Source organism: Hyalella azteca, unplaced genomic scaffold, assembly GCF_000764305.2.
Source record: "Hyalella azteca isolate HAZT.00-mixed unplaced genomic scaffold, Hazt_2.0.2 contig11733, whole genome shotgun sequence".
Taxonomy (NCBI): domain Eukaryota; kingdom Metazoa; phylum Arthropoda; class Malacostraca; order Amphipoda; family Hyalellidae; genus Hyalella; species Hyalella azteca.
Window position 1 is genome coordinate 61134 of NW_025941719.1, and position 13246 is coordinate 74379.

At 40.1% G+C, this 13246-nt stretch overlaps 1 protein-coding gene across 1 annotated transcript in view; it reads right to left on the minus strand.

The window, feature by feature from the left end:
• LOC108680740 overlaps positions 1-13246 on the minus strand; it is a 75195-nt gene that overhangs the window by 46925 nt on the left and 15024 nt on the right. Inside the window, exons 4-5 of the mRNA XM_047882983.1 lie at positions 8858-8989; positions 1274-1477 (exon numbers count right to left, since the gene is read on the minus strand). Of these exons, the coding sequence (XP_047738939.1) occupies positions 1274-1477; positions 8858-8989 (336 nt within the window). The remainder of the gene's footprint in view (positions 1-1273; positions 1478-8857; positions 8990-13246) is intronic.

The following is a 13246-nucleotide window of genomic DNA, read 5'->3' on the forward strand; positions in this document are numbered from 1 at the left end:
GATATTATTACTTATATGTGAATTTTTAAAAGCATAGGTTTAAGAAGGCATGCTAGCGTTGAATCAATTATTTTATCGCACGAAAGTAATGATTACTGATGATCTTCGTCTACTGGAGGCTCTAAACATATCCTGCAAATACTGCATGAGTTAAGATATCAGGTCATTGTGACTGTTAATAATTAGTGTAAAAATTAGATTTCCGCAATCAATACATTATTTGGAAACATGGAGTTTGTTTTAACAATACATTTTTCTACTCATTTTCTATTCTATTAATTAATTGTTATATATTTATAATAGTTTCATTATTATTAATGATAGGACAGACAAATTGAATCATAATGTCACGGTTAGAATAAAAGGGAATAAAGTAAGATAATTTTGTTTCAAATTTTTACCAATTCCTTTTGATTCTGCTCTTCGTAAATGAATCGCTCGAGCCCCTGGTTATTTTGAACCAGAGTTCAACTTGTGAACAGTGAATCAGTCTTCTATTTAGCTCGTTTTCTCATTAATGAAAAAAAGGTGCTATTGTGCTCGTCATGTCCGTCGTTTGTCTGTCTGTCCGTCCGTGACTTCACGTTTTCGTCGACGAGAAAATGCGCTCTCTGTCACTCACTGCAGTGAGTACTATTTACATTTTTTTAATATTTAAACAATGGAAACATCGCATCAATTTGGTTAAATATCACGAACCGAAGAAAATGCATAATGTGAAAAATTGTCCTGAAAAGCAGGCGGATCGAAGGTACAGGGACTAGGACGGTCTGAATGAGGAGCCGCTTATGAGGTGAACGTATCGGGAAATACAAATTGAGGGTAGAGAGGGAAAAATTGACTTAGAGATACTAAGGAATTTTTAGATTTAAATCAATAAAAATTTAATACAAAATTATATTAATAAAAATTTAGTACAAAATACAATTCATTTTAATTAGTTTATTGATAAATGCCAAATATATAATTTGAATAACTAATGTAATAAATTTAATTACATGATTTGCTTCACTTCTTCAAGGTGGGTCAGACATAATTATTGATTTTTTCATCAATGCAGTCTTCGTGGAATCGTGCATGACTCGACACTCGACAGCAGACAGCTTTGGTTGTTAAATATTTTCGAGTAAAGTTTTTCAGAGCAATGAAAAGCAAATTATTTCACGAAGGATGTTTTATCATACGAACATGCACGCAGTGACAGCACCCAACCTATAAGACGGTACTCAATGAGCGTGGCCTGCGACTGCTTCAGCCAACGTTACCGACTCACAGTTCATGTCGAGCGTGACGGCCGTGGAGAGCGGTAAGGAGTTGTCGGAGTTGGAGGCCTGGCACTCCAGCACCGAGTGCAGGTGATCCCTGGTCAGGTTGGGGAGCAGGAGTGAGCTCTTCACCACGTCCCCAGGCAGGTGTGTGATCTTCCCCTCAACCTCCACGTCGTCGATAAGCCAGCGCACCGTCGGCAGGGGCCGACCTGGATGGGGAATTCAAGATCCCAGTCGTGAAAGATGAAGATTGTTCCTGAATAATGTTGGGTATAATGAAAATAGAAAGGAAAAGAAGATATGAAAATCATGAATAATTTTAATGAGGTCGTGTATAATGCGATGAGTGTGACCGAAAATGAAAGAAATTCGACTTCAGAACAGTATCGTCGAAATACATCATTAACTTCGAGCAACAGGCTCAGAATCTGCAGTATCTGCTGCCTATGACAGAAGATCAAAATGATGCATGATAAAACATCCGATATAACAAAGTTGAAACGTGAGCACCAATACCAAGCCTCATCAGCACGGACTGCACGCGACACATATAGCAGCAAGAATCCGATCCAGATGTAGCACCGAAATTTTGGTAGCTCCATCATTGTAAGGTGATGCAAACGGCAGCGTCGCAGAGTAAACGGTCGCGTCGCAGTGTAAACGGTTGCGTTGCAGTGTAAACGGTCCCGTCGCAGTGTAAACGGTAGCGTCGCAGTGTAAACGGTCGCATCGCAGTGTAAACGGTAGCGTCGCAGTGTAAACGGTCGCGTCGCAGTGTAAACGGCAGCGTCGCAATGTAAACGGTAGCGTTGCAGTGTAAACGGTAGCGTCACAGTGTAAACGGTAGCGTTGCAGTGTAAACGGCCGAGTCGCAGTGTAAGCGGTCGAGTTGCAGTGTAAACGGTAACGTTGCAGTGTAAACGGTAGCGTTGCAGTGTAAACGGTAGCGTTGCAGTGTAAACGGTTGCGTCGCAGTGTAAACGGTAACGTTGCAGTGTAAACTGCCGCGTCATAGTGACGTGAAATTGACGACGCCGCGTAATCGATTGGACGCCGCCGAAAGCCCGCACCGGAAGCCTCAATGGGTTCCGGATCCGCGGGCCGGACTGCTAAGATTGATAGAGTTATATTGGGGCGCGTGATGCCAATGACATTGAAGCAACTCCATTCATGCCATTAAAGAATCCTTGATACCGTCAGTTTATCGTGATGTACGAGTTAATTTTCCTCAAAATCTTTGTCTTGTAGACATTAATTTATCGGAGATGCATGAGAAATGCAATCACTGATGTATTGAGTAATATAGGGTCTGGATTGCATCTTATTTTTAAACAGCAGCAACTACTGTGAAAACATGAGATCGAAATGAAAACACAAAGTCACCCGTTTCTCGGCCATTGTTCAGTGCATATAGGAATCGATTGAAGAGTTTACAGTGGAGTTTGATTCGTGGACATCGTGCTTTATCCCAGTTTCTGAATAAATGTTTAAAAAATTAGAGCCTTGCCATCGAAGTGCAAAAAAAAACAGCTAGTGCCATGAGTGTACTTTCAACTTCTAAACGCGTTCGAGAAGTAAAGTGTTCATAAATATTTGCTAGAGAGGAATACATGGAGCTTCGGACGCACAAGATGACTTTGGAACAGTTATTCCGTCTGTAAGTTTGTCTGATTCAATATGCAGAACACGCGCGGAAGAGCACCGGTATAAAGCACATGCGATTGAAAAATTCTATCTTGCATAACTTGGTGGTACTTGCCTTGCATTTCACTAAAACGATTGGTTTGAATATCACAAATTCTCACTATTACTAATACTTTCACTCCGAATTTACTGGAAAATTATTTTGGCTCCAAAACGAGCGATTGGGCACGGAGTGAAGTCCTTTTTGATTACGTAATTTAGTTTCCGCTTTCCGGTACGTAATTCCAAGCCTATCAAATAAGACGAAGGCGACTGAAATTTTGGTTGCGAGAAACTAGAATAGAAAACTTTATTTTCTCGGCCTGAAAATTTTGCTTCGCCATTTTTAGGTCTTCAAGTTCCACTTGAGATCCGATCGGTTTGTCTAGCCGATTAATTAGGAGTTTTTCCGGGTGATTTTTACGGGCGATTTAATCCTTTTCGTTGACGCTCGAAATTAAGAATCCATTTGCCGGAAATAATGGCCGACCATGAGACCCTTAAACAGGACTTAAACAAATAGCTTTAGCTTAATAGCCCAAGGAAAATAAATTCAAGTCTTCAGAACAGGAGCAATAATGGCTTAGGGTCTTCGTGTTCCAATTACACACTTGAATCAAGCGTTGCCGTGTCGAGAATTGCAATTTGAGGAGCTCGTAATGGGGTTCGTCTCTGAATTTATGCGCGCGAAGAGCTCAACCCCCAAACAATTTACGAGTGTTTTGGTGTTGCAGTTGTCGTACGAGGTCCAGATTGATGTCGTGATAACGTCGTAATTTAAAGCATGCGTCGTCCGGACGTACGTTACTTCGCGCGTTCATCCGATAAATGCGAACGCATTGCCTTGTTTGGACCGACGTTCTAGGACGAGAACTGCATCACAGGTGTCTAGCATTTATTTAGAAGGTATAGTGAGCATTCATGCCTGACGATTAAAAAATATTTGGTTCATTGTTATGTTTTTTTCACTTTGTTGAAAATTTTATTTTATATGAAAATTTTATGGTAAACTAATTGCTCATTGGAATTCCAAAAGAAAACACGACTCAGTTCACGAACAAATAATGTGCTTATTTATATTATTTGGCTGACCCTTGCAAAAACATGATACAATAATGATGATTAAAATGACACACATGCGTAAGATTTTATTCCCTCTAGAGAACATTTTCCGGCCTCCAGCCGTTTCAAGAGCAGTCGATTGCTCTCAGGTGCATTAAAAGAGCGGCCGCATCATCCCAGTAGCAGTGGAGAGCAGTAACTGTACGATCATATAGCCCATAATTCTTGGTGGAGTTTTTATCCGTAGTGGCAAAGTGGCACAAGGAGCACTTTTGAAACAAGGCCCATAAAGCTGAGGGTCGCGTCTGCATAATGCATCGCAGCGCTGCCCAGCGCCCCGCCCGAGCCTTGCAAGCCCCGTACCCAACGAAGGGTAAGGTTCAGCCACTAAATGTTTCTGTTCACATGAGGAGTACATTATGAAAGAAAGGACCATACACTTGCATGAGCTGGGAATGATAACAAGAAGTATGGACTCTTTATGATCAAGTTAGTGGAGACCACACTGTGGTACTGTGGGTATGCTGACGGTTATATGAAAAGGTGCTCTTAGCGCAAAATACGTGCTACGGCATTCATTTTCCCATTAATTGTTCGCCCCTAAAGTGGCGAGCAAGATGTTCTACGCAAGATGTATGACAGTGAACAGCACGCAGGCAAGGAACGCTTGCAACAGACATGATGCATGTTGCAGTGAGGAAGCATAAGTAGCAGTTAATAACAAGCTGGAATCGCGAGAGTTGCCAGTCAATAAACATAATTAATTGCAACAACGTTTGTGATTCCTTTTGTAACAACAGGCAATTCACTATCAACGTTCATCACCTCATCTGTATTCACTAATAGTTTAATTACAAGCCTCGGCGCTAATATTTCACCTTTAATTGTAAGATTGCGCTCATCGACGAGCAACTCCATTCGTTGTTTCACCTAATCATATTTCGTTAGAAAATCACGCTCCTCGGAAGCCATAAATTATACACTGTGCTGCATGACTGACCAGAATTATACCTTAGATTAAACCCTGCCTGTCAAAGTTACGATCCATTTCAGTCAAAATTGGTTTATTTTCTTGACTTACTCGAATTAATATCTTGATAACGCCAAATTAATCTCGTAAATTGATAGAGCCTACCGACATAATCCCCTCTATGTATTTCAAGCTTACAAAAGTAAATTCGGAACTTTAGAGCGTACACAGCATTCAGGGTGAAATAAATTCAATTAATTTCAAGTTTGGTGAAGCAAAGCCGACTTAAATTGCAAGTCGGCCATCAATGTAGACGTGTGAACAGTTTCGCTTTGCATTTCCTCCATCGCTGCTCATTAGATCGAGGCCGATGCACGATGTCTGTCAGACGGAAAGTTCTCAGCTTCAAGCCTAACTTATGCAGAACTTGCCAGCCAACGCTACGGAATTTAGCATAGCAAAATTTGACACGGAAATCTCGCTGATTTTCCCGGCACGTTATTGACTTATTGCAAAATATCGGCAGCATGAGAGCCCTCGCAACAACCCTCGGTATGATGCGTGAGGGCAAACATTGTGGCTATGGTGGAACTCATGGTGCGAGATCTGAGATATTGGAAGGAGCAATCAAACTTGGCCCCGAATAGGATTAAAAATTCTGTTAAGGTATTTATAATGTACGAAAATACAAAGTTTTCATTTATTATCGCTAATCATAGTTTCAACAACTAATGTAAATAATGTTGGATCAGAAAATTTTGGCGTACAACATTACCATTTTAACTTTATTTTCACTCATTGGAAAATTGAATTAAGGCGTGCACAGTGGCAAAATGAAGAACAACGAGAATATCTTGATACGATAAAAGCAATACTGCAAAGATAGGGCAAAATCATCCTCTTAATTAACCAGAGCGTTTATCTTTCTTGGCTCCCGCCAGCCTGCCAAGGTGCGTCATGCAGCACCAGGCAAGCATTACCAGCAGGAATGTTCAAAGTTACGTACAATTATAACAACTAAAACTGAATGAGATATCCGGACATTGGTCCGGTCGCTGTCGAGGGCGATACATCTGCATAAGTCGAGCTACACGCAGCAATGACGATCAAGATCGACGCTATTGCGCGGGACTATATACTATAAGGTCACGACCAGAACCTCCAAGCAGGCTCCCTCCAGAGCAAGGAAATATCTGTAACGCAGGAAACATTTCATTGTGCTATGTAGCTCCCATATTGGACACCCGACTCCGGCCAATGCGCCAATTCATCTTTGACAAAAAGTCGCGCGACTTCACCTTCTCTCCGAAGCACGAGTCATTCCGGCGCTGTCGGGAGTCTTCATGTCGGTCACTCCATCATGTCGAGCTCGGGGACAGGGCCCTTCTTTGGCAAACAGAAAGGCCCGACCGTTTTCTGTCATGGGAAGCACTCGACCAAGGACTTTTCTAACATGGATAGGGCTGAATCGTAGCTTGCTGGCTGCACTATCTGGCGCGTCAACACAACAATGGCCGGGTACTAGGAATAAATTGTTGTCACGCTCTGCATGGTGTAAAGTTTGCAATTCAGCTCAATGGGGCTATTTTTCATCCCTTAAAAAAGAGTGATACAATTGCGAGTAAAGAATAGAAGGAGATCAGGGATTTCGAGACCTCCAGGCCAAGCAAGCTGTAGAATTTTGCCTGTAGGCGGACTGAATGAAGCTGTAATATGAATTAATCAGACCTTCTGAATACTTGCTTCACGAGTATTCTGAATCTGAATATTCATGAATACATTAAATACCTTCTGAATACTTTCTCTAAAATCAATATAGTCGTGCATCATAAAAATTGCAGGAGATTCATTATTATTATTATTTATTATTATTTATTATTATTATCATTTATTATTATTATTATTACTATTATTATCATAATCGTTATTTTGTTATTTAAGTGATATATTCCCACCTGCAATAACGATTTGGGGAAGACGCTATCACTTGGACCGTATTTGTTCTTAATTCAATTATAGAAGTACATGCAGTATCATCCATATTAAAAAGTCTTGCATGCACGATAAAAAAATGTAAAGGCAAATATATGAAATAACTGCAATTCTCTGTTGATTCACAACCGCTTTCAGCAAATTACAAATTCTAGGAAAGTTATGTAACGCAATCGTACGTAAATGTATGCCCAGAGAAAAGTCGCGAACAATTTTGTTTAGAAAACTCTTCCCTACTCACATGGTAAATACAAAATATTTTCTTATTCTAGCTTGAAGGTACAGTAACTTTGAACTTTCACCTGCCCCTAATAAACTTTAGAACTTTATTTCTTTCGGAGAAGATTTGACAGAAATTTATGGCCTCTAAAGCAGCGTGGTCTCATTTTCTCAGCGCATAAAATATAAAAAATCAAGCGTGATTGTCGAATACTGAATTCTTAGGCATGCAGTCATGCCGACTATAATTTGTATAATGCATGTAATTTTCAATTCAGAAGAAATGACGTCTCCCTTACAATTAAATTTAACAAAATTAATGCAATTCAAAAACATATTATGTGATATAAATTTTTTTTGTGAAAACAGTAAGTGAAGCAAATTCAATAATTAATAAAAGGTAAATTATTGATCAGGCACTTAGCATTGCGCTAAACATTAGTGATGCATTAATAATTCATGCGAATATTAATTATTATTAAATAATAATGATTATATATGCGAATATCATAGGTTCAGAATTTTAATAGTACTTGCCGTTTAAATACAGGGTGCGGCGTGGGAACTTACTCTTTTAAAAAAATCACAAAGTAAAAAGTATTAAAGATAGCGTTTTAATTCTTTCTTTTTTACAAAGAGCTACATTTAAAGTTTCGTTGGGTTTACTTACAAGTTTAATTCTTGAACGAAAAACTTCATAGCCCGCGCACCATATTGCGCATGGCGCCACCTTCCTAGGACTAATGGCCGCCACGTGGCGCGCAATTCAAATAAGTAAGTTCCCGCGCCGCACCCTGTACTGGCGGAGTTCATAATGCGATGGCGTTCATTTTTTCTCATGTACACAATTGAATTTCAGAGGAAAACTTACAAACGATTTATAGGATTTAATGATGGTCAGTATTCGAGAAGACATGAATACTAACTTCAATGTGATGAATGAATTTTTGAATTGAATGTGTGGAAATAAGCGTGTGAAAAGTGCCAAGGAAAGTAATTATGACATATTTTGAACATAATATGCTACTTATAAGGAAAGGCCAGACATAACGCTAGTATATAAAAAAACATTGATACAAGAATTATTTTGGTAAATTCATGGCTGGAGTGAGAGATTTGGTTACTTTGTTAATTATACTAAATACTTGAATTTAAATCATGTCGTAGGTAATGAAAAAAGATAAGTATGTTGAAGCAAAGTTTGAAGGGAATTTTGTAACCTAGAAGATAGGGGTAGAGGGTAGGGTTTAGAATAGAGGTAGGGGAGGGGGAGAGAGTAGAAGTTAGAGGGTAGAAGGTAGGAGGGAGGAGTGAGGGTAGAGGTTGGGAGGTAGAGGGTAGGGTGTAGGGTGAAGAAAGTAGGAGTAGAAGGAATGGCGTAGAAGGTAAGAGGTAGGGGTTAGGGGTAAGAAAGTAGGGGGTAGAAGGTAGGATGAAGAAAGTAGGGGTAGAGGGGAGGGAATAGAAAATAGGGGTTAGAAGGTGGGGTTAGAAGGTGGGGGTAGAAGGTAGGGGGTAGAAGGTAGAGGGTAGAAGGTAGGGGGTAGAAGATAGAGGGTAGAAGGGAGGGGGTAGAAGATAAGGAGCAGGAGTTCGGGAGAAGAAAGTAGGAGGTAGAAGGTTGGGGGTAGAAAGTAGAGAGTAGACGATAATGTCCTCTCACCCCCCGCGACATGGCAGTAGAGCTGCAGCGCTTGGCCTTCATTGTAGGGCCCGATGATGGCTGCCCCCGCCCCCCGGCCGCCCCCCACCAGCTGGTCCGTCTCGTTGTACACCTCAGGAGGGTGGGGGGGAACTGTCGGGGCACAAACAATCACAACGTATAGTATTGTTATTCATAATCATAAAGTTGTTTTTATTGATTAAGCATTAATATTTTTTGGATAAATATAATACTTGCTGACACTGGAGACAGATGATGCCTGATTAAAATATTATCGATGAAATCCATATTTTACCCAGTGATCATTCATAGGTAAATTTATTTGGTCGTCGGATATATTTATTTGATATTTTTTTGATGATAGAATTCCTATTGAACAGATGAATTCATCTATTCTAATGGATGCAGAATACCATCTAAATAGAATTTGAATAGTTCTTTAAAATTTCTAATGCATTTATCGGGGCTGTATGATGTACGTAGCAATATTCATTCATCAGAATGCCAAAAGAAACATAAATTACGGCAAGTCTAATAACAACAGAGCCACGAATTCACGACAACGCAAGCACCATAAGTAATGGTGAGTCACCGAGTGTACCGTGTTGTCATTGTACAATCATGCTTTAAAATTATGGTGAATAAAGAAGCATAGCATATATTGAACATAATGCTACACATGTCTATGAAGTTTTTGAACAAGATAGTTAAGATCAAGAAACGGCGTAATGCTCATTAAATGAGAACGCGAAATTTTCTATTTTAAATAATAAAACTCCCCACCTATAATTTCTTAATTACGCATACATTAATGTACTTATTGGACTATTATACTCAATTCGGAGTAACAAGGGGAATTTATATGCCCTCTTCTCAATTTATTTTCCAAGATCCCGCTTTTAAAAAATTCTCCGCGTCAGTTTAGGCTCGTCAAGTTTCGATTTCTCGTATATATATAGTCGATGAATATATTATGCTGCTTCAGGACACTTCTTTCTGATTTAGAATATACATTCTATGTCAAAATAGAATGTATATTCTGAATTGATATAATTCTCCTGTCGAAATTCACACACATTACTTTTTTTTTCTTTAACATTCTTCATCGTATGTAGAACACGAAAGCGTTATATCCTCGGACTTTGCTTTAATCACTCCATGTCACATCGTGACCTGACCAAAGGCAAATCTGCCAGTCGAGTTCTCTCCAGCCAAGCAAAGAGATGCGCGTCTTTAGTTTCGAATGCAACCATTAGGTGAAGTTGAAACGATATCACCTCCTCCGTAGACTTAATTTAACAAGAGACATTACTTACAAGTATGGTCATAATCCTTTGCCTGCTCCTTATTCCTTCTTTTGCTCCTCTGACTCCGTCACTCAGTTTGCCTCACGCTTTAATGTCATCTTATACTATCTCTATTTATCTATTTTATATTCTTAATTTCATTGAATTATTTTTTACTCCGGTTTTCCGCACAGCCTACATCTTACCTGTACCCATGCCATTGATATTAAACAAACTTCAAATCAAACTTCTATTTACCAGGCTCGCACAACAAAAATTGTGCACAAAATCCCTTTTCCTAAAACGAAGCAAAAGATTTGGCTTCCAACGTTCGAGAAAATAACTTTTCATTCTGGAATGGTTCGTGGCGTTCCCTTAGCCATTCCTTGCCCCCTTACGCTCGGCGTTACCGACTATTGAAAGTTTCCGGCGGCACTTCGCTGCTCTATCGACCATGTGAATATGATGGCCGCATCCTGACTTCCTGCAACGCGGGAATCTTGGCTTGAATGTCTATTGCAAATTATGAACAGGCTTTATTCAGCGGCCACTCAATGACTCATGAGCATCCTTGGATGAATGATCCATCCATGATTTTTGTTCGGGTGGAAGGGTTATGTTGTTTACTGCGAATGCTAATATTACTTAATGTAACAGATTTAAATTTAATAGAGGGTATCATAAGAATTGTTATAAAATCAGCAAAAATTATTATTAAAAGTTTAGTGATACAATTGTAATCAATTAGAAAATCCTTTGCACATTTAATATTCTTCCACCCTTAAAAGATGTTGCGTTTTGCGGTTATCTACTTGCAAGCGCGTATTAAATTGATTTAATACTTACTGATTTGGCAAGTTGCAACATTTAGACCAATGATGATCAATATCGAGGACGTTTTCCAGGGTTGAAGCTATCGTTGCTAGTTTACGAAGGATGGAGGCTACCGTGACTAGTTTACGATGGATGGAGGCTACCGTGGCTAGTTTACGAGGAATGGAGGTTACCGTGGCTAGTTTACGATGGCTGGAGGCTACCTTGACTAGTTTACGAGGGATGGAGGCTACCGTGGCTAGTTTACGATGGATGGAGGCTACCGTGGCTAGTTTACGAGGAATGGAGGCTACCGTGGCTAGTTTACGAGGAATAGAGGCTACCGTGGCTAGTTTACGAGGAATGGAGGCTACCGTGGATAGTTTACGAGGAATGGAGGCTACCGTGACTAGTTTACGAGGGATGGAGGCTACCGTGACTAGTTTACGAGGGATGGAGGCTACCGTGGCTAGTTTACGAGGGATGGAGGCTACCGTGGCTAGTTTACGAGGAATGGAGGCTACCGTGGCTAGTTTACGAGGGATGGAGGCTACCGTGGATAGTTTACGAGGGATGGAGGCTACCGTGGCTAGTTTACGAGGGATGGAACCGTGGCTAGTTTACGAGGAATGGAGGCTACCGTGGCTAGTTTACGAGGAATGGAGGCTATCGTGGCTAGTTTACGAGGGATGGAGGCTACCGTGACTAGTTTACGAGGGATGGAGGCTACCGTGACTAGTTTACGAGGGATGGAGGCTACCGTATTTTGTTACAGAAGATTTTCACACAGGAGCCACTAACATTAGCGATAGTTGTGTACAGTGGCATAAGAAATTTCGTTTCGAAAACAGACAAGAAAAATAATGAAAATGAGTAAGAATTAAGAAGATTTACAGTCCCATAGCCCATCACAGTATCCCCTCAAGAGTCCCATGAAGCAACTGAAGATGTGGCCGAGCACTTTAGAGACCTTTGGTCCGATTACATCGACCAACCGCATGAGGAATTTTTTCGATAGCACTGGACAATGAAGTTTCGATTGATACTCCTTTGGCTAGACCCTAAGGCCTGGCTTCTTTAGCTAGACCTAGAGGCCGAGCTCTTTAAATTCTACCTCGAGGCAGAGCTCTCTAAGCTGGACCTCGAGTCAAAGCTCTCTAAGCTGGACCTCGAGGCAGAGCTCTTTAAATTGTACCTCGAGGCAGAGCTCTCTAAGCTGGACCTCGAGTCAGAGCTCTCTAACCTGGACCTCGAGGCAGAGCTCTTTAAGCTGGACCTCGAGGCAGAGCTCTTTAAGCTGGACCTCGAGGCTTGGCTGGTCATCGAAAAAAGCGTTATAGTTCAGGACGTGAACGCCGCGGTAAGTCTGGCGATGCAAACATTGGCATCGCAGTTAACGGATCGTAACTCCTGAAATGAGAGCTTCTAATGGCGTCTTTTATAACGAGCGAATGGCCGGAATTGCAACGTCGTTCTGGACACATCCACTTTAAAATTTTGTACCAAGGCTTAATTCCAGGAGCATATATTGAGCACAATAATTGAAATGACTCATAAATTAAAATAAATTTGCAATCAACATAGGTGAATGTACGAATTATTTTTACTTCAATATTCTTGAAATGGCGATATAAATTGTGAGCCAAAAATTGAATTAATTTTTTTGTGCATTATGACATGAATGAAAATTTTTAGAGGTTACGACGGCACAAACGGCCGTAGTAAAACGATAGTAATTTACTAATCTCGTGCTGATATCAGCAGAGATTCATCACTCATGCTTGTTAGGAGTTGAATTGAGGAAAACTGATCAATAAAAAACACCGAAGACAAATGCATGTAGCGGTTATATAAGAAAATTTATTAGTTGGTAAATAATTTAGTTGCATAGCAGTACTTCACTGAACAATGGTTTGGTGCGAGTTTCCAAAGAAAAAGACGAAAAACCCATAAAAAAATTCTGACTGAACATTGTCATCGAACTAAAGATATTCTAGAATCTTCGAGTTAATAATTAATCTAAAACTGAATTAATAAAAACCAGTCACAATCGCCATTATTAAATACTTATTTTATGAGTAAGTAACAGACGATAATCTCCAGAAACAGTTTACCGCAGATTTTTAGTGCTCTTACTACTAAGCAATTAACACGTACGACTCTCATATTGAACATTCACTTGATAATACGACAGTTTCTAGAAAATATCGGCTGGATTTTACGGGTGCTGTTCAATTTTGATGATACTAATAAAGATGAAATTTTTATCCCTAACAGAAAGGAAAATCTG